Source organism: Peromyscus californicus, unplaced genomic scaffold, assembly GCF_007827085.1.
Source record: "Peromyscus californicus insignis strain IS unplaced genomic scaffold, ASM782708v3 Scaffold_19__1_contigs__length_69161282, whole genome shotgun sequence".
Classification (NCBI taxonomy): domain Eukaryota; kingdom Metazoa; phylum Chordata; class Mammalia; order Rodentia; family Cricetidae; genus Peromyscus; species Peromyscus californicus.
In genome coordinates, this window is record NW_026294491.1 from 3,317,819 (window position 1) to 3,342,077 (window position 24,259).

Consider the following 24,259-nt stretch of genomic DNA (forward strand, 5'->3'; position numbering starts at 1 on the left):
CACTGTCTCCACCTGCACTGTCTGCACCTACACTGTCTCCACCTGCACTGTCTCCACCTGCACTGTCTGCTCTGCACTGTCTGCACCTGCACTGCCTGCACCTGCACTGTCTGCACCTGCACTGTCTGCTCTGCACTGAGCCTGCACTGTCTGCTCTGCACTGTCTGCACCTGCACTGTCTGCACCTGCACTGTCTGCTCTGCACTGTCTGCACCTGCACTGTCTGCACCTGCACTGTCTACACCTGCACTGTCTCCACCTGCACTGTCTCCACCTGCACTGCCTGCACCTGCACTGTCTGCTCTACACTGTCTGCACCTGCACTGCCTGCACCTGCACTGCCTGCACCTGCACTATCTCCACCTGCACTGTCTGCTCTACACTGTCTGCACCTGCACTGTCTGCACCTGCACTGCCTGCACCTGCACTGTCTGCACCTGCACTGTCTGCTCTGCACTGTCTGCACCTGCACTGAGCCTGCACTGTCTGCTCTGCACTGTCTGCACCTGCACTGTCTGCACCTGCACTGTCTGCTCTGCACTGTCTGCACCTGCACTGTCTCCACCTGCACGGTCTGCTCTGCACTGTCTGCACCTGCACTGTCTGCTCTGCACTGTCTGCACCTGCACTGTCTCCACCTGCACTGCCTGCACCTGCACTGTCTGCACCTGCACTGTCTACACCTGCACTGTCTCCACCTGCACTGTCTACACCTGCACTGTCTCCACCTGCACTGAGCCTGTACCTGCACTGTCTGCACCTGCACTGTCTGCACCTGCACTGAGCCTGCACCTGCACTGGGGTCTCCACCTGCACTGAGGTCTCCACCTGCACTGGGGTCTCCACCTGCACTGAGGTCTCCACCTGCATTGGGGTCTCCACTTGCACTGAGGTCTACTGAGATCTCCACCTGCACTGGGGTCTCCATCTGTACTGGGGTCTCCATCAGCACTGAGGTCTCCACCTGTAATGGGGTCTCCACTTGCACTGAGGTCTACTGAGGTCTCCACCTGTACTGGGGTCTCCATCTGTACTGGGGTCTCCACCTGCACTGGGGTCTCCACCTGTACTGGGATCTCCACCTGTACTGGGGTCTCCACCTGTACTGAGGTCTCCACCTGCACTGGGGTCTCCACCTGTAATGGGGTCTCCACCTATACTGGGGTCTCCACCTGTACTGGGGTCTCCACCTGCACTGGGGTCTCCATCTGTACTGGGGTCTCCATCTGTACTGGGGTCTCCACCTGTACTGGGGTCTCCACCTGCACTGAGGTCTCCACCTGTAATGGGGTCTCCACTTGCACTGAGGTCTACTGGGTCTCCACCTGTACTGGGGTCTCCATCTGTACTGGGGTCTCCACCTGCACTGGGGTCTCCACCTGTACTGGGGTCTCCACCTGTACTGGGTTTCTCCACCAGCACTGAGGTCTCCACCTGTAATGGGGTCTCCACTTGTACTGAGGTCTACTGAGGTCTCCACCTGCACTGGGGTCTCCACCTGTACTGGGGTCTCCACCTGCACTGGGGTCTCCACCTGCACTGGGGTGTCTACCTGTACTAAATTCTCCACCTACGCTGAGCTACACCTGCAGTGAAGTCTTTGCCTTTCTGAGTCTGCACCTGCACAGGGGTGGGGAGCTCCTAAGATGAAAAGTGAGTGGGGCCCAAAGTCCCTGGACAGTTCAGCAGGAACTGTCTAGATAGTGCAGACCGGGACTCACCACCGGGAAGTGTTGACGATGAGGATGGGGATAAGGCAAGTGTTGGATGTAAATGAAGGACATCCAGCCACGCCATCCATGGGCTATAGACAGACTAGACAAACACACATGCAGTCTCCCTCCCTCAGAAAGGAGAGGCACCCAGTGGGTAAGGCCCTAGAGTAACTCTCAACCTCCAACTGACAGACAAGAGCAAGCAATGCTATGTGAGGATGGGAAGCCCCAGGAGAGCAGGAGGCCCCCTAGGAGTGCCCAGCACCCAAGGATTCCTAACCAGAGCAGACCTGAGCTACTGAACAAGCCCAGAGAAGGGCATCTTGGGAAGGAAGGAAGGTCAGCAGTCTCCAGGCAGAGAAACTATGTACATACACAAAATCCCACACACTAAAGATGCTTACACGTATGTGTGTATGTGAAAACATGCACATGTAGGAGGCCTGACTTCAGTTCTGGCTTTTGACAACAGAACATCGCAAGCCTGGGGTACAGCATGTCTTGGAAAAGGTGCAGAAATCGACATCTTGGAAGTGGGGTTAGTTACCCATTTGCACAGACTTTAGGCTGAACCACCCAGAGTTCCTTCTAACCTTGAAGACCTGAGGCAGCTGTATTTGAGGGCAGATGGAGGAGGCAAAGCTCACATAAACAGCAGCAGCCCTGTACTGGATTGGAGCCCTGTGTACATGTCGCAGGGGGCATCCGTTTGGGAGTCTGTTCTTGCCGCCCAGGCTGTGTAAGCCCTGGGACCTGCTGGGGAACTCCTGTGTGTAGGATGAACCCCACCTTTTAGGGGGACAGGAGTGCTGTATGGAGCCTGGAGGAGACTGAAATAACAACACACACCCAGGAGGAGACAATCACATTATTTAACCATCAGTCAGGAGGGACTTGGGCAGAGGGCTAGAGGGCTCCTGGGATCCCTTCTGGCCATAGGCTAGACATTAGCTCTCTTCAGGATCAGGGAGGTGAGGAGGTACCCAGGGGAGGAACTGTGTGACCAGGATAGTGCGACTTCAGCCACGGGAAGAACTTCAGTATCTCAATAACCTGCCCAGGGCAGGCCTTGCGCAGCCCTCTCTGGTCTGGTGTCCCCTGGAGAAGTGGCCTGGTCTTAAGTGGCAGGCCATTCCTGACAGGGACAGTTGGGTCACAGAGATTCCACCCTGGGGAGAGAGAGCTGGAGCCCTGAGGCAGGGGAGTGCGTGTGTTCCAGCATTCTTAGTACCCCAGGTGGGATGTGAGGAAGGGGTGTTCTTCCTAGAAAGCCACACCCACAGGCACCATGGAAAACCCTGAGGGGAGGGTGGGGTGCTGGCCCACCCCTTAGCACCTGTCCCCAATATCTGCCGGGGTTTTTGGCATTTCTCTCTTTATCTTCTTTGTTACTTTTTTTCACTCTTTAAATAATTAATAAAATTACTTTTTTTAAATACAAAATACACAGTGTCCTTTCTCTTCCACTTATTTGGGGTGACACAGAAGTGTTTTAAATAAAGGTCTCAGCTCTCTAATGGGTCACAAGTGGGAGAGCTGGAGGCCCAGGTGCCACCTTCCCTGGGCTGTCCCAGCACGCCCTGGTTCACCCCACCCCTGGCTGCTGCCCCTGACTTGAGGCTTGAGGTGCCCTGGCCCCAGGCCCCCTAGATGATGGGGGGTTTTCATGGGAGGTGGCATGAAGTCTGTGCTGTGTGACTCCAGGTGGGCCGGCTTTTGGTTGACAGGGTCCGAGAGGGCCTAGCCCATGAAGCAGACAGGCCCCAGAAGCACTCCTCCCCGCCTTGTGGGGGCCCCCAGGTCTGAGAAGGAGGCGTCCAGCACGGGCAGCTGCTCCAGCACAGGTGTGCGCACCTCCAACACCGTCCGGCCTTGCTGGGTCTTGACAGAGAGTCATGGAAAGAGAGCTGTGAGCATGGGGAAGCATCCCTCAATGGCCCCCAACCCCAGCCCCAGGCTCGCCTCTCCTCTGAGACTCCTGACCACATCCAGACGATTCTGGATGTGTGGACTAGGTGTGTCAGTACATATGTTTGGACCCTCCGTGTGCCTCTGCTGGGCATCGGAGTGTCCGCAGTTGCATGGGTTTGTGTAACTCCATGCAGTGCTGGTGTGTGTGCACAGGGCGCCACCTGGAGGGCTCACACAAGTTTGACTCCCATTTCCCCCTCCCGCCTCGTTAGGTCTTTAAGCTCCTTCCCCTCAGGCACGTCTGACACCTGGAAACTGGACTCCTCCCTGCTGTCCCTGGACTCCTCCCTGCTGTCCCTGGACTCCTCCCTGCTGTCCCTGGACTCCTCCCTGCTGTCCCTGGACTCCTCCTCCCTGCTGTTCCTAGGCGCCCTGCCGAATGCATCTCCTCATCTCCTTCCTGTAGCCCAGATCTGGGACCTGCCACCCGCCCGTCATTTCTGGTTCCCACCTGACAGCCATCTCTGAACTCCTTGACGTAGGGGCTGGTCTCGGGGCTCAATTCATCCTCATTGGCCCCCCGGAGTCTCAGGGGGCCATCCTGGGGTACTACAGAGCAAGGGTAGGAGACATCCTGGTGGGCAGAGACGCTGAGCAGACGCAGGAAGGTGAGCTGGACCACGCCCACCGGGGAGCCCTCAGAGTCCACATAGGAGAACTGGGAAGAAAGAAGAGTCAGGGTCCGGGGAGCAGCCACAGACGGGGTGTGGAGCAACAAACAACTTCAGTCTTGGGATTCGAGGAAAGAGACAAAGAAACCACCAAAGGTCACACCAAGAGGAGAGAAGGGTGAGGATGGGCAAGGGCAGGCAGGCTGGGGGCCAATCAGCTCGCACCTGTGTGACGTCATCCCTAGGCGTGACACAAGTCTCCCCTCCTGCTGTAAAGTTGCAGAACACCCGGAAGGCATCTCGAGCACAGCCCTGGTTGGGGTCAACCCAGTACTCTCCTGTCAGGTGAGGAACATGGAGGTCAGGGTCACAGGTCCCATGCGCCACGATACCCCCTGATCCACGTGCTTCCTCCCCTCCCTCTGCCCCAAGGCCCCCAGTCACAGCCCAGTCTCTCACAGTCTCCCAGTGCTTTCCCACTCACAGCCCTGGCACATCTCCAGCCCTGCCTCAGTTTGCCCTGTCACCTTGCAGCCCACCCCAGTCTCTGGTTGGCGCCTGCATCTCCAGAGATGGGCTCTGGACTCCCCTGCAGGAGGAGTGTGATGTGTAGCTGCGATGTGTAGCTATCTGTATGAATTCAGGTGCGTGCGCACACACGTGTATGTATGTCTACTCTTGTGGACGCTGCTGCTCACAGATGGAGCCGCATCAGCTGCTGAGACCCTGAAGAACTTTTCACCCAGCTGGATGTTTCAAACTTGCTACAGTTACAAACCTGTAACCAGTCCCTGTTACAAACCTGTAACCAGTCCCTGTTACAAACCACTCCATATTCATGCCACTCCAGCACCTTCCCTCAGATCCCCACTCCCAGCAGACACTCTGCAGCGCCCCAGCCTGAGGCTGGCACTGACCATCAGGGAACTCAGGGTGGCACAGCTTCAAGTCCTGGCAGGTGCGAGCAGGGCTGTCCTGGGTCCCTGTCGGCTTCCTCATCTGCTCGATCTCCTCCCGCAGAGAGTCCAGTGAGCCAAAGATCTCCTCCAGCCCCGCAGGCGTGCCCGGGGCCCCACCAGTGGGCTCAGCCTCATCGTCCTGCATCAGTTGGCTTCCGTCCACAGAACGGCGGGTCTTCTTGGGCATCTGGATGGGCAGTGGCTGGATCACCTCGCCCGGGGGGCCCTGGGTGGAGACAGAGGGGGTGCAGCAAGGTCACGGTGAAAGTAAGCAGGACGGGCACAACAGGGTGCTGCCCAGCCAGAGCAGTGGTGCGGCCTCCTCCCTCCTCACTCACCGGGTGTCCTGGAGGGCCCTGCACGCCCTTCTCTCCCTTGGGACCGGCCGGGCCCTAACAAAGGAATTAATGAGGTCAAGGAGGGGTCAAGAGATCGAGCATAGGGTCAAGGTCACAAAAGGGTCAAGTTGGTCTCTTGGCAGAAATGAGGGGTTCCCCACTGAGAAGGGGGAGTGTGTGCGTTTGCCCTGGAGAGTCAGGGTTAGGTCCAGCTCAGGGAGGGCGAAGTCGAGGCTAACAGGTCACAGGTCACTCACTGTGGCTCCTTTGGCTCCTTTGGGGCCAGCGGGTCCCTGTGAATGAACAGAAGGGGTCAGCACAGGAAAGGGCACAGGAATGGACAGACAAAGTCACAAGTCCCCGGGACCCTGGGTTTCTACGGGAGGGACCTGGAGATATACAGAAGAGAGAGCTGGGAGACGCCGAGGACCGTCCTGGGAGGTCTGCAGTGGGGTGAAGGGATTAACAGGAGGGGTGGATGAGGTACTTACGGGCAGGCCAGGAGGCCCTCCAGGACCGATGGGCCCAGATGCTCCTGGGATGCCCTAGAACAACAGCATGGCAAGAGATTGGGTCCCTCAATCCCTCCACCCTACAGCCCAGTTCCCATCCCCACCTCCAGCATGAATTCCACCCTACCCGCAGACCTGTACCCACCGTCTCTCCCTTCTGTCCGGGGGAGCCCTGAGGGCCAGGAAGGCCACGGTCGCCCTTCTCCCCTTGCTCTCCAGTCGGCCCAATCAGTCCGATGAGACCTGGGTGGCCCTGGGTAAGGGAAAAGGTGGTCATCGGGATGCTAAAAGAACAACACAGATGAGAAGGGCAAAAAGACAGGGAGATGGATGTGGGATCTGGAGAAAGCTTCAGCTGGGAACGATCCCATGCATAGGACCCCGAGAGCCGGGTACTGGAGGCCGGAAGCAGAGCAGTGGGCACTGGCCGTCCTCGTGGGACCTGGGGCTGAGACGCACGGTCCAGCACCTGTCACTCACCTTCTCTCCCTTGGCTCCAGCATCACCCCGGAGGCCAGGAAGCCCTGGGGGTCCCTGTGGGGAGACAAGAAGTCACTCTCCCCAGGGCTGGGACCAGTTCACCTTCCACTTCCTCCCTGGCTCTGGCCACTCCAGAGCCCCCATATATCCCAGTCACTTACCACAGGACCTGGGGGTCCAGCCTGGCCTGTGGCTCCAGGACGACCTTGTTGACCCTAGAGATTAGAGAGAACACCCCAGGGTCAGGAGGATTGTCTCCGCATTACACACCACCCACGGCCTCCCAAATCCTTCACACTGCAACTCACCACTGAGCCTGGGAGCCCCCGCAGACCATCAGGGCCAGGCTTTCCTGCTGGGCCTGCAGGACCCACAGGGCCTGTCTTTCCTGGCGCCCCAACAGCACCAGGGTCCCCCTGAAACACACAGAGAGAGCTTGTCCTCAAAGGCAGAGGAGGAGACGAAGGAGGTCTAAGGTGGAAGGGGTGAGGCAGGGAGGAAAGCGCCAAGCCTCAGGCGCCCTGGGGGAGGGACAAGTGCCGGGGGCCCAACAGGGAGGAGGTGGACAAGGGAGGCATCTGGAGACAGAACACGAGGAAGGAGAAGGCAGGGTAAGTCCCAGCGCCCAGGGCGACCTCTCTCACCTTGGCCCCCTTCTCTCCTTGTCGTCCCTCTGGACCTGGGGTGCCAGCAGGTCCCTGAAGAAGAGGGCAGGGAGGAAATGGTAGCAGAGACCACGCTGAACTCAGCTCCCTCCTGTCATCTTACACACACACACACACACACACACACACACACACACACACACACGCACACACACACACGCACACACACGCACACACGCACACGCACACACACAGAAAGGACCATTCACAAATATTGAAGACAGGAGCAAGCACGCCCACTGTTAAAACAGAGAAGCTCTGTGCATGTGGTGAAGAGCCGCTGGCCACTTTCCCTCATCCCACCTCCTGCTCCAGCAAACTAAGAGGCTAAACCCAAAAGGAGGCTTCTGGAGAAGCCTCATGCTGTGTCCATTCTGAAAGGTCAGTAAGTAACACAGACCAAAACCCAGGGACAAAAACACCCCATGTATCAAACACCCTGGAGATGGCCAGCTGCGTGTACCACACACGAACCAAAGACAACCAGATAAGGGCATCTCCCTGCCCATCACTTGACATCACCTCACCTCCATCCACCCCACTCAAGGACAGACAGCTGCATCCACATCACTTACCCGCTTCCCAAGAGGTCCAGGGGGCCCGTTCTCCCCGGTGGGACCAGGGGATCCCTAAGGAGGGAGGGTATGAAGCGTGAGCAGGCTCCAGCCAGGAGACCTCTGGGAACAGGTTCAGACCAAAGGCTTGGGCTCAGTGGGGAGAGAGGGGCACTGGTCACTCACAGGCTGTCCTGGCTCGCCATCCTCTCCCCGGTCACCCTTGGCACCATCCTGGCCCTGAAGGGGTGAAACTAAGTCAGAAGAGGGTCCCCAACCCGGCTGGCATCCTAGCCAAGACTCACTCCTGCCATCTGCCTCTCACCCTGCCAAACCCTAGCTCCACGAGACCCAGGCCCACCTGCTAACAGAGGCAAACCCACAAAACCCCACACTCTTGACCCCTCCCCTTCCCCTAGAAGACTTACCCGTGGGCCAGCTTCTCCGGGGGGCCCAGGGTCCCCAGGAAAGCCAACAGGACCCTAATCCAGAGGGAGAACAAGATCAACATCACAGCTCCCTCAGGCCATCCAGAGCCAACACAGAGCACGGACACATGTCACCCTTGCAGGAGGGTTTCCTGAGCCCCTCTCCCTGCCTCATCCCTTCAACCTCCTTTATGCTCCCAAACTCACTGTGGGAGATCTCTCACTTCCCTCTGCGCTCCTCCGCAGGAGACCACATTTCCACAGCCTCCCTCCGAGGCATCACCCCCACTCTTGGGCTCCCCACATCCAAGGTGCTGATGCCCACACACACCAGTATTCCAGGGTCTCCCATTCCCAGAGCCCCTCCTTTCATCCCCAAACTCACAGGGTTCCCCTTGGGGCCATCATCGCCTGTAGGGCCTTTAGGCCCTGGTGGTCCAGCCTCTCCCGCCTGCCCAGCCTCTCCTTTCTCACCACGTTCACCACGTGGGCCCTGCAGGGTGAGTGGAGGGAGCAGATGGTCTCAAGGTGGTCTGGGAGGCCAGGGAAATGGTCTACTCTCAAGACAGCCTCAGCCTCCCCTCCGTCACTTGGTGACCGTGGGACAGTCAGGCCTATGGGGAGTGTCCTGGCCCCTCCTCCCTTCAAGGAAATGGTGGCCAGGTTACTTCAGGCCAGAGATCAAGCCAGGAGCAGACTCCTGGGCTGCGGAGGTCCCAGATCAAGAGGCAGAAAAGGTGAGAGAACAGTTGAAGGTCAAAAGGGGTCAGAGGGCAAGGCCTCGGGATTGTCACTCACCTTGACACCCGGCTCACCCTGGACGCCTGGAGACCCAGACTCTCCCGGCTCCCCCTACAAAGAGATGAGCATTAAAGTCCTCCCAAAGCCTGACAATCCCACATCTCAGTCAAACATAGGAAGAAATCTAACCCTCACCCCCCTGACAAGAGGGGTCCATTCACCCCTCTTCAGCTACCTTGTCTCCAGGGGGACCCAGGTTCCCAACACCTCCAGGGGGACCTTGTGGGCCCTGGAAGAGGAAGAGAAAGAGAAGCCATTATAAGGGGAGACGGAGGCCTGGCTGAGCCCAGCAGGGAAGCGGTGGCAGCGGTCCCAGGGCCACTGGGCTTCTCTTGGTACCTGAGACGGGACTAGGGTTTATGGTCTAGGGAAAAGGAGGCAAAAGACTAACTACATTGGTCTGAAGGGACAGGGGACAAGGGACAAGATGACTCACGTCAGCACCATTGGGTCCAGCGGGGCCGCGAGGTCCTGGAGGGCCAGGTGGTCCCTGGGCGGGTGGGGTATGAATACATCAGGATGGGGAAGGAAGGGAGAGAAGGAACTCCAAGGATGAGCAGGACAGTAGGGCTGTGTGAGCAGAGGTCCAGGCAGAGGGCGGGTGGCAGGGCTACATGCAAGCCGTGAGGCCGGCAGTGGAGTGTCAGGCTGGGGACAGGCGGGGTGGCAGGTGGGTTTGGGCCAGTGAGGGTCACACTTACCATAGGCCCCACGTCGCCTGTTTCTCCCTTCTCCCCAGAAGGTCCTGGCAGGCCCTGTGCACAGACCCAGGTGACCAGCCCATCCGACACCCAGCCCTTCACTCAGCCCCACAGCAGGCCCAGTCCTCTGTCCCCACCTCCCCAGTCTTCATCATGTGACTGGCAGAGTGCTCACAGACCCATCCAGAGCCTTGCTCTCAGGCCCTGTCCCCATCCCAGCTCACCTGGAGGCCAATGGGTCCTGGGGGGCCCATTGAATCCTCTTGTCCCTTCATCGCCTTTGGGTCCAAAGTGTCCCTGGGGCCCCCGAGCTCCAGGCTCCCCATCAGCTCCCTGGAGCAGGGACGAGGACAGAACGATAGGTCACGGGTCATGTGTCCTCCATCCATAAACTCACACAGACCTGAGCACCAGGCACAAGGACGGTGGGGGGAAACTGAGGTAGGCTAGACCCAGAGGCACTCACCGCAGCTCCGGGCTGCCCCACAGGACCGATGGGACCAGGAGGTCCAGGAGGGCCCTAGGGAAGAAACGAAGTCAGAGGTGCCAGGACAGGTGTAGGGGACAAGGGTGGGATAAGGTCAAAAGCCAGGAGGTCAAAAGTCAAGGTCACGGATGCTTACATGCTCGCCTTTGTTCCCTTTGGTACCCTTCTGTCCTGGGTCTCCCACCTCACCCTGCAGGAGAGGAGATATGCAAATTCGATCGAGGTCAGAGGTCAGCAGTCTCAAGTGGCGAGAAGACTGGACATATCTGTAGGTTCCCTCACCTTGTCCCCATCTTCTCCAGCCACACCTGGGGGTCCCGCTGGGCCAGGAAGCCCCACAGGACCCTGCACCCCATCACGGCCAGTGGGACCAATAGGGCCCTTCTCACCCTGCAGGAAACAAGGGAAGAGGTAGCGGCTTGGACGCAGCCTCACCGTCAAGCATCTCCACAAAACACCCTGGTAGCCATCAGCCCTCAGTTCACAGCTCAGCTTCCTGCCCCACGCTCACCGGGACGCCTTTCTCTCCCGCTGCTCCAGGGGGACCTTGTGGGCCTGGACGCCCTGGGGGACCAATGGGGCCTCCTGATCCTGCTGCACCTCGCTCCCCAGGGGAGCCCTGAGAGAGAGATGGAGTCAGATCCTCCAGGAAGGAGACTCCAGGACCCCTGACCCCGGATCTCAGAAAAACAGTGAGTCAGATGCATCCTGGCTGACCCCAAAGGCCCTCTGCCCCGGCCTGTGGCTCCTGCCACATCCTGCCCGGCTCCCCCCTTACTCATCCCCTTTCCCGGTTCCTGCCCGCTGCCTCCCGGGGCCCCAGACTCACTGCAGGGCCAGGAGGGCCAGCTGGACCTTCATTTCCCTTCAGGCCAGGTCCACCCTATGAACCAGATTTAGGACAACAGGTTAGATGGGAAGCGGAGCCTTCACAGGTATGTGACCCCAAAAAGGCGTGCTGGGAAGTATGGGCCAGTGAGATGAAAACAGGGAGTAACATCAAGGGGCCAGGAGGTGATGACCCTGTAGGCTGTTGGCTTTGGGGTTACACTCACAGCAGTGCCTGGGAGGCCTCGCTCTCCTGGGAAGCCTCTCAGACCAGCAGGACCATCCTTCCCTGGGGCCCCAGGGGGACCAGGATCACCCTGAAATGAAAAGAGGGGTGATAAACCATAATTTGAACAGAGATCCCTGGCCCCTCAGCTCCACACTGGCTCCTTTCTTGCAGCCTCCCAGCCCCCCAGCACCTCCCCGCTGGCCAGCCCCTCACTGACCTTGGTCCCTTCCTTTCCAGCTGTTCCAGGAAGTCCTTGCTCTCCAGGAGGTCCTGGGGGGCCAGGGTGACCTCTCTCCCCCATGGGACCGCTTTCCCCAGCTGCTCCCTGGGAAAGGCACAGTCTAAGCTCAGCTCTGCCACCCCGAGACCCCACTCTGCACCCCCAAAGTGCCAGTCTAGGGCCCCTTAGTCTCCCCCAATTGTGGCTGGGACACTGATGCTGCTCTCCTGGCTGCTGGGGCTTATCATCCCCAGTGTGACCTCGCCACCTTGTGTCACAGCTGGGAAACTCCTCAGAGAGAGAGAGAGAGAGAGAGAGAGAGAGAGAGAGACCAAGAAGGAGCAGAAACGCAGGCCCTCAGCCCAGGGTCCCCGCCCAGGCAAGCAGTCGGCAGGGCTGTCACTGGAGGAGGAGACCCCTAACTCCAGGTCTGGGGTACGCTCTCTCCTGCGGAAACATACCTGAGGTCCCACCACTCCAGGGGGCCCTGGGGGGCCGGTCTTCCCTTGGAATCCCTGAGAGGAAAACGATAGAGTGAAGTCAGAGCAGGAAGGGACAAGGGTGGGTGACCCTGGGACAGGAAGTGCCAGGCTCCCAGGGCAGCTGGCTCAGCAGGATCCAAGCCCCTCTTCACCCTGCACCCCTGGAATCACTTACCACTTCTCCCCTCTGGCCTGGGTGTCCCGGCAGCCCGTCCTTCCCTGCGGGGCCCTGGAAAAAGGTTTGGGGTCAGGTGAACTCTTGACAGGGAAGAGGAATGGGGGAGAAGGTAGTGAGTTGGGTCACAAGTCAGCGGTCAGCTTACCGGAGGGCCTTTGGGGCCAGGAAATCCATTGGGGCCTTGAGGGCCAGGAAGACCCTAGAGACAGGGATGGGTGGGTGAAGCTCAGACTCTGGACGAAGTAGCTCAAGTTTCTTCCCCGGGGACGCAGGGGACAGAGCCACACTCACCCTCTCTCCGGGTGGCCCGTGGGGACCGTCACCACCTGATGTTCCCTGTGGGGGAGTGAGATGGACATTTATTAGCCATCCCCCCAAGGGAAGGCAGTGCAAGGGGGTGGGGCTCAAGGCCCAGCATCAGGAGACAACACAGCCTGGCAGAGTCCACTCACCTTGGCTCCAGACTTCCCAGTGGCGCCTCGAGGTCCCCGCTGACCCCTTGGGCCCTAGGGAGACAGAAGGGGGAGGTTAGAAATATCCTTGAGTCTTGAGGAGCCCTCCATGTCGCTGAGGGTGACCCTGAACATCGGATCTTCTTGCTTCTACCTGATTCTACATTGCCATGCTCAACTGATGCAGAGCTGGGGAGGGAACCCAGGGCCTTAATGCGCACATGTGGTACCTTACCCGCTGACTACCCGCCCAGCCCACCCCTCGGATCTTGTGTCTGCCCACAGCACTCACCGTGGGGCCTCGTTCTCCCCGAGGTCCTGATTTTCCAGACAGACCCTGGTGGGAATGAAGTCAAGCAAACATTAGCCAAGGTAAGACTCCCATAGCGGCCTCTCCAACCCTGCAGCCCCGCCCTCTGCACCCCTCCTCCCCCAGCTTACCCGAGCTCCCTTCTCTCCACTGGCTCCAGGAAAACCAGGAAACCCCAGGGACCCCTGTGAGGGTGGAGAAGGAAGACGTGAGGGGAAGGGCTTCGGGAAGGCCAAAGAGGGTGAAGAGAGGCCACGGAGGGAGGCGGCAATGGCGCCACCCGGGGACGGCCTTGGAAAGACCCCACTGCTCCGTAGGCCTCTATTTCTCATCTATACGATGGGAGTTAGCTGAATCCACTCCAGGGAACCCCACACTCTGCCAGTCTATGCTTCCCGGGGTCAGAGGTCAAGGAAGGGACAATGAGGAAGGATAGAAAAGGGGCATCGCATCACCTTGGGACCCTGGCGTCCGGGGTAGCCAGGCAGCCCGGGAACACCTAGCTTGCCCTGTGGAAGGACAGAATGCAATTAGGACGGGAGCCACAGACACCTAGCAGCAACACTCCCCACAGAAGCCCCACGGGTTTCCTGGCAGACTCCCCCAACCCCATCTGTCTCCTCAGACTAAATCTGCAGCTCTACTGAGTCCCGCAGTCTGTGGTCCAGCCATCGCCACCCCGTTTTCAGTTCCACCCGCCCCAGCACCCACTGCTGTACTACCCAGCCAGACCTCTCACAGCCTCTCCCCTCCCTGAGGAGGCTGCAGAGCTGTGGTAGGAGACAAGGGCCCTGCAGCTCACAGCCTGGCTCTGCCCTTCATTGCTGGGTTCGCAACCATCCTAATGTCCCCACACCTGCCAAAAAGCTTCATCTCTGAAGCGGGATTGTGGTGGGGCTACCTGCAGGACTGACAGAACAAGGCCTCAGAGCTCCCCTCCTCCTCCTTGACTCCCCTCTCCACATGCTCACCCCAACTCGCACCCCCATGTCCTCGTGCCTGTCCTACCAAGGATCTTTCCTTGACTTCTTATGCCCCTGCCTCAAGGCACTGGTACCCAGCAGGTGCCGTGCATAGAGGCACAATTAACTCATAGCTCCACCGAGTCCCCGGCTTCCAGATGGCGCCCCATGTCCAGCTACCCCAGGGGCCGAGCCACTATCCCCATCTCCTTCATCCCCATCACCTTCTCGCCCATGAGCCCAGTGGGTCCAGGGTCCCCAGTAGGTCCAGTGCGTCCTTTCGGCCCTTCAGGGCCGTCTTCTCCCCTGGAACCAGGGACTCCAACCTCACCCTGAGAGGAGAGTGGGGAGGTGAGCGTTGGGGACAGAGGTGGGTCTCGGCCCCCAAAGGAGAGAGAGGCTCCAGCAAGGCTGGGGGGGTGGGGGTGGCAGGTGTCTTCCCACACGAAGAGAGAGACTGGAGGGACCGGTGTGGCCCACTATGTGGCTGCCATCTCACCGGGACACAGCTCTAAAGGGGCCCAGCAATGGAGAGAGAAGTCTCCCACCTCAAGGGAGCAGAGCAGGGCGGCTCACCATGGAAGAGCAGTGGGGTGGGGGATGGGGAACTGGGTGGGTAGGAACTTCCACTCACCCTGTCTCCTTTCACGCCTATGTCACCTTTGAACCCAGGAAAGCCATCCTCGCCCTGAGAAAGACGGGGGTGAGAGGGTACCACGGAGGAGGGTAAAGGTTGGGGGAGTTGGCGCAGGTTCAGGGAACACGGGTAAAGGGATTTTAGAAATGGGAGGGCAGTTGGGGCACTGAGGGAGAGGAGGGCGGGTGGGCACTGAGGAAGAGAGGGGGGGCGGGTGGGCACTGAGGGAGAGAGGGGGGCGGGTGGGCACTGAGGGAGAGGGGGGCGGGTGGGCACTGAGGGAGAGGGGGGCGGGTGGGCACTGAGGGAGAGGGGGGCGGGTGGGCACTGAGGGAGAGGGGGGCGGGTGGGCACTGAGGGAGAGGGGGGCGGGTGGGCACTGAGGGAGAGGGGGGCGGGTGGGCACTGAGGGAGAGGGGGGCGGGTGGGCACTGAGGGAGAGGGGGGCGGGTGGGCACTGAGGGAGAGGGGGGCGGGTGGGCACTGAGGGAGAGGGGGGCGGGTGGGCACTGAGGGAGAGGAGGGCGGGTGGGCACTGAGGGAGAGGAGGGCGGGTGGGCACTGTAGGGCACTGAGGGAGAGCAGGGCGGGTGGAGGAGCCCAGGTACTTGGAAGCCAAGCGCACAAGGCTTACCTTTTCACCCTTGTGGCCCTTCAGGCCCCGAATTCCATCCACACCCTGGAATGAGAGGGAGGGCAGAGGTCACGTGATCAGCCGAGTTAGAGTACTGAGACCGCCCGCCCCCCCCCCCCCAGCCCCTGGTAGTCGGTTACCTTGACACCTCGAGGACCTGGGTATCCTAAAGGACCCTGTGGTCCAGAGGGCCCCTGGAAGAAGAAAGAGAGGGACTTATGCAGGTCCTCGGGATGTCACTGTGAGGGCGTTAGGGGGCGGGAGAACACAGTAACAACACTGGGGTTGGGGGTGTCGTGGGGCTTAGACACAGAACACTGTCAGAGCCAAGTGAAGGGTGACAGGAAATCCCCAGGACTCTGAGCCCCTCCCCCGAGCTGAAAACACCCTCAGAGGGTAAAAGAGGTGTGGAGGGTCTCACCTGGTTCCCTTTGGTCCCAGGGGGACCTTCCTTCCCTGGGTGACCCTGTAAGAAGGCGGCAGAGAATGTAACTGCTGAGCCCAGTAGTCCCCAAATTGCGCTGTGCGCTAACAAAGCCAGTCCCACAGGCAGCCGCCATGAGTGACCTTACAGCAAAAGGTACACACTGGTGGAGAGTCACTGAGGGAGCTTGCCCGTGACATGCTGGGCAGAGTAGAGGTGAGGGGCACTCACCGGGAGTCCGTCTGACCCAGGCATGCCAGGGAGCCCTGGTTTCCCACGAGGGCCCTGCAAGAGGGTGAGGAAGATCATGGCCACTAAAGAATTAGGACTTCACAGCCAAAGTCCCAGGAGAGAGGGAAGCACTCCTTGCCCATCCCCAGAACCCGATGCCCTGAGATTCAGTCACCCACCTTCTCTCCATGAGGACCGACGGCACCCTGGGGTCCGGGGAGGCCCTGCATGTGGAGAAAGAGAAATCACGTGAGCCACAGGGCTGTGCCATCCTCTACATCCCCATTAAGCATGAGAGCAAGAAGGGCCGGATGACCTGTCCCCATCCAGAGTGTGGCCGTGGTAAGGCCTGGGGCAGTCACTAAGTTGGGAAGAGGGCAGGACCACTCACCTGGGTCCCAGGAGTGCCCTGCTGTCCAGGGGGCCCTGGCTCTCCTTGTGGTCCCTAGAAACAAGCAGCCAGAAAGGGCCAGGCCAGGGCCGGGCAGGGGTCAGGCAGGGGTCAGGCAGGGGTCAGGCAGGGGTCAGGCAGGGGTCAGAAGACAGAGACAGAGGAGAGAGGATAGAAAGCCTCAAGGGCAGCCAAGAGGACAGGGTCAGGAGACAGGAAGGGGCTCAAAATGGCAGCCAACAGGACAGGGTAAGGGACTTGCAGGGATAAGGGGCGGGGTCTCTGTGCCAATCACTCACCAAACTCCCTTTGGGGCCATGGGGACCATCCATGCCTCGAATTCCCTGAAACACAAGATGGGGTGAGCAGGCTGGAAGCTGGGGCCAGGCCAGGAGCTCTGTGGTTTCTGAGAAGTCTGGCCTGGTCATCCCAGAGGGTGGACGGCAGACGCCCGATCAGACCACGCATTCATCTCAAGCCCAGGCTGGCGTAGCCTGTCCAGATCTGCAGGGCGTGGGCCTGTGGGTTTGAGGGCTTCTGCTCTGTTTTCCTTGAGGATTTTTGTTGTTTTGGGCTACAGCCACAGCCCTGGTGCACTGCACCATACGGTCCACAGGGACTTCTTGGGGGGAAGCTGAAATAGGTGGGGTCCAGAAGTGGAAAAGCTCATGGGCAGCGGAGGAAGGGAGGAAGGAGGAACGCAGTGAGGAGGGGTGGGGAACTGGAGAGGTCAGGGGTAAGGTCGGGGCTGGACGTCAGCGTGTCACTTACCGGCGGCCCCGGAATACCAGGTGGACCTTTGGGGCCAAGAAGTCCTCTAGGTCCCTGCGTTCAGAGTTGACAGGGACAGCATGAGTGAGTGACAGGGAATGTGTCCCTTGTGGCTTCCCCAGGGCACCCCAGGACACTCACAGACTCTCCAGGCAGCCCCCGGGGCCCAATATCTCCATCGTCACCCTGGAGAAGGAAGGTGTATTAAATGAATCAATCTTGCCTTCTAGACTTCTGAGTGCAGCCCCTGTCCTGACCACGGCACTCACCCGCTCTCCATCTTCACCAGGAGGCCCAGGAAGGCCCTGAGCACCTGTATCACCCTGGAAAAGGAGGGAGCAGTGAAGAGGAGTCTCGGGTCCCCTTATACAGGCAGATACCGATCCCTTCCCTGCTGAGCTGCTGAGCCCTCCAGCCTTACTCTGAGGTCCCTACTTTCCCCCTACAGATCTGTCCCCATCACTGCACCCCGCCCCCACCATACCCACCCTGTGTCCCTTCTCGCCGGGTAGCCCTGGAAGTCCGTCAAAACCTCGGTCACCCTAGGAGGAAGAGGGAGAAGAGAAGTGAGGTGAGCCCTGGTGGGCAGGCCAGGCAGCCACAGGTGTCAGAGGATAAGCACACTACCTTCACACCAGGTTCTCCGGGCATCCCGCGGGCTCCGTCGGCACCGGCCCGGCCCTGGGGGTACAAAGCATATGTCAGAAGAAGTAGGCACATGGTCCTCTGTCCTCCAAGCTCATTTCCATCCCTAGAGGACTCACCCTTCGCCCAGCCTTGCCAGGAGGGCCTGTGAGGCCCTGAGGTCCTCTGGGGCCCTAGTAAGGGGAGAGACAGGGATGGTTAGTGGGCGTAGACCAGAGGGACACTGGGCTGCAAATCAGATGTGGGGATTGTCACCTGAGGGCCCAGGTCTCCAGATTCTCCTTTCAAGCCAGGGCTCCCAGGCTGACCCTGAGAGAGAGACAAGATGGCCATATTCAAGGACATAACCAACAGTGATCTCAAAGGGTCCCCCAACCCCGGCCGCAACACCCCACCAAAGGAGCATGACCTGGTTCTCTGACAAACTATCTTCAACTACACACACAGATAAAGAAAGGCTGCTTTATCATCCAACCCACTCACCAAGGGTCCAGGGCGGCCCGTGTATCCCATGGGGCCAGGGGGTCCACGGAGTGCCAGCTAGGGGAGTGAGAAGGTCAGAAGAGATGAGAGGGGGCATCTTAAGGGCACCAGCACACCCCCAAATGTGTCTTTCCTGTATCCAATCCTCATCCCGGGACCTTTGCTCTCCAGCTCTCCTCAGCCTAAGCAAACCCAGGCTGCCCCCACCCTCCTTTCACACCTCCCTATGCCCCCCCAAGCACCTTCCCTTCCCACCACACCCCTCCTCTACCAGCACCCCTCTGTCCATGCTCACCCTTGCCTGCTGCAGAATGGCCTGGGCTTGGGCCTCCTGGGCGGCCACCACGGGGCCCTTGTCACCCCCACTACTGCCAAACCGGAACTGGGGGGCACAGAAAATACACGTTCCCCTCCAGGAAATCCAAGTGCCCTCCAAGCCAGAGATGCCCTTCAACGTCTCGGCCGTGCCCCTGGCTCTGGCTAGGCACTCAGAGGTTTCTAGAGTCTCACTTCCTCCCACCCTCCTTCCCACCGTAGCCACCCAATACTCTCCTCTGGTTCTTCATCTCACAAAATATGAGATTTCTCTGCCCTGTTTTAGATGATCCATGCTTGGTTCCAGGTCTAAAGAGGCTGTAATCTTCCCACCCCCAAAGATCAAGTGCATCAGTTGATGCTGTGAACTCCAGCATCTCCCCACCGCCATCGTCCACGTGCTGAGAACTCAGGCATGCCCCAGCATGCCCAGCTTTTCCTCCACAGCCTTCTCGGTAAGTTCTTGGTGATACAAGCACTCCCCCTCCCCCAACCCGTTTCAAAGCCCAGAAGATAACTCACTGGGAGCATCAGAGACGCGCCAGGAGGACCAGGGGCTCCATCTGATCCGGGGAGCCCTGCCCGGCCAGGGGGGCCCTGAGTGGGAAAGAATAAGAGAAAAGGGAGCCAGGAGCATGTCAGAGATCATTTTGAAATCCTTCCCTACAGGATCAATATAGACATCTCTAGAGCCCCCCTAAATGTTCTACCCTGTGAAAATGTAGAGATACCAGCTTGCTGTCCTCTCCAGTTACAGTGTGCGCCCACACTCCAGGTTATGGGGAGCAGAGTCAGGGTAGAGTATGCACCCACACTCTAAGTTACAGGGAGCACAGACAGGGTAGAGTGCATCCACACTCTAAGTTACTAGGAGCACAGACAGGGTAGAGTGCATCCACACTCTAAGTTACAGGGAGCACAGACAGGGTAGAGTGTGCTCTCACACGCCAGGTTATGGGGAGGACAGTCAGGGTAGAGTGTGCTCCCACACTCCAGGTTATGGGGAGGACAGTCAGGGTAGAGTGTGTGCCCACACTCCAGGTTATGGGGAGGACAGTCAGGGTAGAGTGTGCTCCCACACTCCAGGTTATGGGGAGCACAGTCAGGGTAGAGTGTGCGCTCACACGCCAGGTTATGGGGAGCACAATCAGTTCTTCAATTAGCCAGCTGATAATGGATTACTGAACACAACACCCCACAGGGTACAAGTGGCTCCCCTGCAGCTATCCCCACCCCTAGAACATTCACTTACCCTCTCTCCAGGGTCTCCAACTGGGCCTGGGTTCCCCTGGATGCCAGGGGGTCCAGCCAATCCCTGAGGGGCAAAAAGAAGGAATGTCAGATGTGGACATCAGACAGAGACACATGGCTGAGGGGTGGACATCAGACAGAAGAGGGCATGTGGCTGGGGTGGACATCAGACAGAAGAGGGCATGTGGCTGGGGTGGACATCGGACAGAAGAGGGGCGTGTGGCTGGGGTGGACATAGGACAGAAGAGGGGCGTGTGGCTGGGGTGGACATCGGACAGAAGAGGGGCGTGTGGCTGAGGTGGACATCGGACAGAAGAGGGGCGTGTGGCTGGGGTACACATCGGACAGAAGAGGGGCGTGTGGCTGGGGTGGACATTGGACAGAAGAGGGCGTGTGGCTGGGGTGCACATCGGACAGAAGGGCATGTGGCTGGGGTGGACATCGGACAGAAGAGGGCATGTGGCTGGGGTGGACATCGGACAGAAGGGCATGTGGCTGGGGTGGACATCAGACAGAAGAGGGGCATGTGGCTGGGGTGGACATCAGACAGAAGAGGGGCATGTGGCTGGGGTGCACATCAGACAGAAGAGGGGCATGTGGCTGGGGTGGACATCAGACAGAAGAGGGGCATGTGGCTGGGGTGCACATCAGACAGAAGAGGGCTTGTGGTTGGGGTGGACATCAGACAGAAGGACATGTGGCTGGGGTGGACATCAGACAGAAGAGGGGCGTGTGACTGAGGGGTGGACATCAGACAGAAGAGGGCGTGTGGCTGAGGGGTGGACATCAGACAGAAGAGGGCATGTGGCTGAGGGGTGGTCTCTACAGCAGAGCTGTGGTAATCTGGTGCCTGCTTTGGAAGCACTCTTCAGATTGGAGATCTGGACATACTTGGGCAAGCTACAGAAGGACCTGCAGGAAACGTCTCTAGTAAAAGAAAGGCAGTTTATACAAAACACTCACCGCAGGGCCTTCTGGGCCAGGGGGGCCCTCTACGAACATACCCTGTGGGGCCAGACATGCAAAGTTAGAGGCCACAGGGCCAGCACCCACCCCTTTACTTCCTCCTCCCCCCGTCCACCACGTGACTCACGGGCTCCAGCACCGCAGGCTCTCCTTTCTCTCCCTTCAGCCCCCGGGGTCCATGGGCAACCTGAGGGAGGCACACATGTAGCCCCCAGTGGGGCCCGTGAATAGCTAGGCCAGCACCCATCCCAACTCCAGCCTCACCTGCAGGACCTCCTGGACACTCCAAACTCTAAGCCAGTTCCCTGGCCCACCAAAGCAAACACACACAGTGTCTCTGAGAGTCGCTTTCCCCTTCCGGGGTTCCAAACCCCAGCATCCCTCTTCCTGGGGACCCCACCCTGTCACCAAAGGCTCCTTCTGACCCCAGGAATCCTTAGAGCCTAAAGAGAGGTCTACGCGCTCATCCTAACCCCACCTGCTGAGTAAGTAGGTAGGTTTATTTCTTGGGAGTGAGAGTTAAGACACGGAACTGGATGAGAATCTGATTTTAAAAACTATGGGTTTTCTTCCAGAAAATGAAAAACATGTGCCCTAACGTATAGACGTTTATCTATAGCTTTTTTGTTATTTGTTTGGAGACACTCTTAAGAAAAGAACGCGGTGTACCCCAGGCTGCCCTTAAACTCGGTCCCCCTGCCTCAGCCTCCCAAGTGTTGGGATTATAAGTGTCACCACCATGCCCATTTCTAATTGTAATTTCTAGCTGTAAGGGGTTCACAAGTAAAAAAAATGCCCTTGAGGGGCTGGGAAGACAGTTCAGCAGTTAAGAGCACTTGCTGCTCTTGCAGAGGACCTGGGTTTGGTTCCCAGCACCCACATGGTGGCTCACACCACCTGTGACTCCACTTCTAGAGGATCTAATGCCCTGATCTGACCTCTACGGGCACCAGGCAGGCATGCATATGGTGGAGCTATACATAAACACACACACACACACACACACACACACACACACACACACACACGAAGGAGATTTAGAAAGCTGTTGCCCCTGATATCCCACATTCTGGCCTCTCAACTGGATATCGGGGAAAATGCAGCTCTTAGGTTAGTTACCCAAACCTCAGAAGTAACCCTCACAGTCCCCTAGTTCTCTTCCCTGTAGGGAACTTCCCCTACTCCCATCTCTACCCCAAGTCCACCAGCCCCTCCCTCCCACTCCCACCCCAATTCCCACTCCAAGCTCTAGGCCAGACCAAAGACAGTGAGAGAGAGGATGAAGGTCATCTGCTACCACCCCCAATTCTCCCCACAAAGACCTTCACAATCCCCGCTTCCACCCCTATCTTGGCCAATTAGACGTGATCAGTTCCCAAATCCCAGCTCAACCCCAGAGACTCAGAAAGCAGCATGCAGCAGCAGCAGCAGCAGGGGTGGCAGAGTCAGGTAAGCAGGCAGAGTTCAGCAGCAGCAGCAGCAGCAGCAGCAGCAGCAGCAGCAGGGAATGGCCGTGACAGCAATGCCAGCAAAGGACAAGGTGGAGCCCACCACGGGAAGCAGTCCAACAGAAAGGGACGTTTGAAGACCTGGGACGCCACTAAGGGGACAGAACAAAAGGGACACACACTTGGAAGCAAGACGAATGCCAGAGCCAAGCAAAATCAAACACCGCCAAGATGGCTAGAAAACACACTGAACAAACAGGAAGTGGTTGGAGAGACAGGAAGCCCCCGAGAAAAAAGAATCCAGGAAGTGGACCTTCAAAAACAACATGGCTGCCATGGCCAAGAGAGAAAAGAAATTCACAAAACAAATAGAAAGTGACTCTTGCAAAGAGAATTAAGAGGATGAAAGGCAAGATCCAGAAAAAAAAAAAAAAAACACCAACATCCAGGCTAGGACACACAGGAAATGGCCATGATAAATATCCAGGTCCATCCACAATGGATATCCTTATCATTCTGATAATCAGGGGTACCCAGGAAGTGGCTTATTGTCAAAGAAAATTGCCACAAGACAGCATGAGAAATCAGAACACAAACAAACAAACAATCCCTTTTAGCCTAACCTCACATAGTCACCAAGAGGGTCATCAAGGCTACGGAAGACAGGGAAAGACACATCAGAAGTGGCCCCGAAAGTTAGAAAACGTCATGTGGGAAGTTAGGAACTTTAGCATCAACGTGGACACGAAGTTGTTTTGAGCACGAGGAGATGGGTGAGACAGACAAACTGGACACAAGGCGGTTGCTTATTGACAAAATTGTCAGTCTCAGTTTAGACAAGCAGTGGCCAAGAAAGAAAGTGGCCACAGTATTGCAAAAAGTCCGGTCGCCACAGACAGAGGACCTACGGGGAGGCTTGAGGTAAGACATTTGGCAAGAGAAAGCAGGAGGTGATCTTCTCAAGCAACGCAGACACCTCTTGTGGAGAGAACATGACAAGCCAACAGGAAGTAGCTCACAGCCAACAAGGATCCAACAGGAAGCCATCCACGTAGCGCCCCCGATGGTGAAGGACGGACTAGGAGCTGCTTTCACTTACGGCTCCTGAGTGAGCTGTCTCCGCAGAGAGGGCAGGGCCAAGCTCCGTCTCCTCATGATAGTCCCCATAGTCATAGGTGTAATCGTAGAGCCCTGCTGGGGGGTCTGTGCCACCCTCCCCATATTCCTCTGCCTGGAAACTGTCGACTGTTGGGGGGACCTGGGGATCTGTCTGCTCCTTCCCAAGGACAGGGGAGAAGAAGGGGTAGATGGGGGTGTGAGGCCTGAGAGGAGGTATCCTCTGGACCCCGGGGTTGACAACTTCTACCCCAAAGAACCTGAGGCTCATTGGGACTGGCGTTTTCTCCCCCCAGTGAGCAAGGGGAATGGCTATCGACCACACAATGGATGTTTGGAAATGGATGTGGTTGGGGGAAATAGTGGAGAACAAGAAGGGTGGCCGGAGGGCTGGACACAGGACAGTCCATGGACATAAGGACAGATGAAGCCTCTAAGACCACAGAGAGAAAGACAGAGAGAAGAAAAAAGTGAGAATGTTGGACAGAAAACGGAGCCAGGAATGGCACCGTGACACAGGAAGGGAGCTCACTTAACACCAACATAGAGAATCTACTTTAGAGTCAAATAATGATGAGGCCGTGACACCAGAAGAAATGGCCACACTAGACAGGCAGGTGGCAGGTCTGGAGTGACCAGAGAAGTCTTAAGTGGGTATATGAAGAGCCCTCCGGCCAGGGAGGGGTGCTCATTAGGATGCTTTGTGGGGGGCTCCAGCTGGATGACCTTGGGGATGAAGTTACCTCTTCAAGGAATGGCAAGGGGCTGGGCTCCGGGGCTCCTTCCTCTTCACCTGGGGTGGGGTACTAGCCCCAAAGGGAGGAGGGAAGGAGTGGGGGGAGGTGAGAGGTTAGCCGGAAAGAAAGCGAAGCTGCAACCTGTCCCCACCACAGGCAGGCTCTGGATGGGGGGAGGGGGTGGGGGAATCACAGATCTTGCAGCCCCTTTGAGGAAGACAGTTTGAAGAGAGTAGTCTCCAGTGTCTGTAAGTTGGGGGCAAAGATCTGGATGCCCGTTCTACCTGCCGATAACTGCTGCCTCTGGTCCTGGGGAGGGCCCGGGCA

At 58.3% G+C, this 24,259-nt stretch overlaps 1 protein-coding gene across 1 annotated transcript in view; it reads right to left on the bottom strand.

Annotated features, from left to right (window-relative positions):
• Nucleotides 1-2,568: 2,568 nt before the first annotated feature.
• Nucleotides 2,569-24,259, bottom strand: part of Col11a2 (collagen type XI alpha 2 chain) — a 28,773-nt gene continuing 7,082 nt past the window's right edge. The window contains 61 exon segments of the mRNA XM_052744286.1: nt 2,569-3,596; nt 4,138-4,344; nt 4,523-4,635; nt 5,215-5,482; nt 5,595-5,648; nt 5,852-5,887; nt 6,086-6,139; nt 6,252-6,359; nt 6,587-6,640; nt 6,748-6,801; nt 6,895-7,002; nt 7,231-7,284; nt 7,827-7,880; nt 7,992-8,045; nt 8,234-8,287; nt 8,619-8,726; nt 9,032-9,085; nt 9,210-9,263; nt 9,471-9,524; nt 9,736-9,789; nt 9,960-9,986; nt 9,988-10,068; nt 10,202-10,255; nt 10,359-10,412; nt 10,505-10,612; nt 10,734-10,841; nt 11,052-11,105; nt 11,278-11,367; nt 11,497-11,604; nt 11,961-12,014; nt 12,157-12,210; nt 12,305-12,358; nt 12,451-12,495; nt 12,612-12,665; nt 12,904-12,948; nt 13,053-13,106; nt 13,377-13,430; nt 14,108-14,215; nt 14,518-14,571; nt 15,155-15,199; nt 15,295-15,348; nt 15,576-15,620; nt 15,810-15,863; nt 15,989-16,033; nt 16,201-16,254; nt 16,500-16,544; nt 16,972-17,025; nt 17,113-17,157; nt 17,241-17,294; nt 17,460-17,513; nt 17,599-17,652; nt 17,736-17,789; nt 17,872-17,925; nt 18,100-18,156; nt 18,395-18,481; nt 18,937-19,011; nt 19,667-19,729; nt 20,629-20,670; nt 20,759-20,818; nt 23,179-23,355; nt 23,939-24,001. Of these exon segments, the coding sequence (XP_052600246.1) occupies nt 3,456-3,596; nt 4,138-4,344; nt 4,523-4,635; nt 5,215-5,482; nt 5,595-5,648; nt 5,852-5,887; nt 6,086-6,139; nt 6,252-6,359; nt 6,587-6,640; nt 6,748-6,801; nt 6,895-7,002; nt 7,231-7,284; nt 7,827-7,880; nt 7,992-8,045; nt 8,234-8,287; nt 8,619-8,726; nt 9,032-9,085; nt 9,210-9,263; nt 9,471-9,524; nt 9,736-9,789; nt 9,960-9,986; nt 9,988-10,068; nt 10,202-10,255; nt 10,359-10,412; nt 10,505-10,612; nt 10,734-10,841; nt 11,052-11,105; nt 11,278-11,367; nt 11,497-11,604; nt 11,961-12,014; nt 12,157-12,210; nt 12,305-12,358; nt 12,451-12,495; nt 12,612-12,665; nt 12,904-12,948; nt 13,053-13,106; nt 13,377-13,430; nt 14,108-14,215; nt 14,518-14,571; nt 15,155-15,199; nt 15,295-15,348; nt 15,576-15,620; nt 15,810-15,863; nt 15,989-16,033; nt 16,201-16,254; nt 16,500-16,544; nt 16,972-17,025; nt 17,113-17,157; nt 17,241-17,294; nt 17,460-17,513; nt 17,599-17,652; nt 17,736-17,789; nt 17,872-17,925; nt 18,100-18,156; nt 18,395-18,481; nt 18,937-19,011; nt 19,667-19,729; nt 20,629-20,670; nt 20,759-20,818; nt 23,179-23,355; nt 23,939-24,001 (4,332 nt within the window). The 3' untranslated portion in view covers nt 2,569-3,455.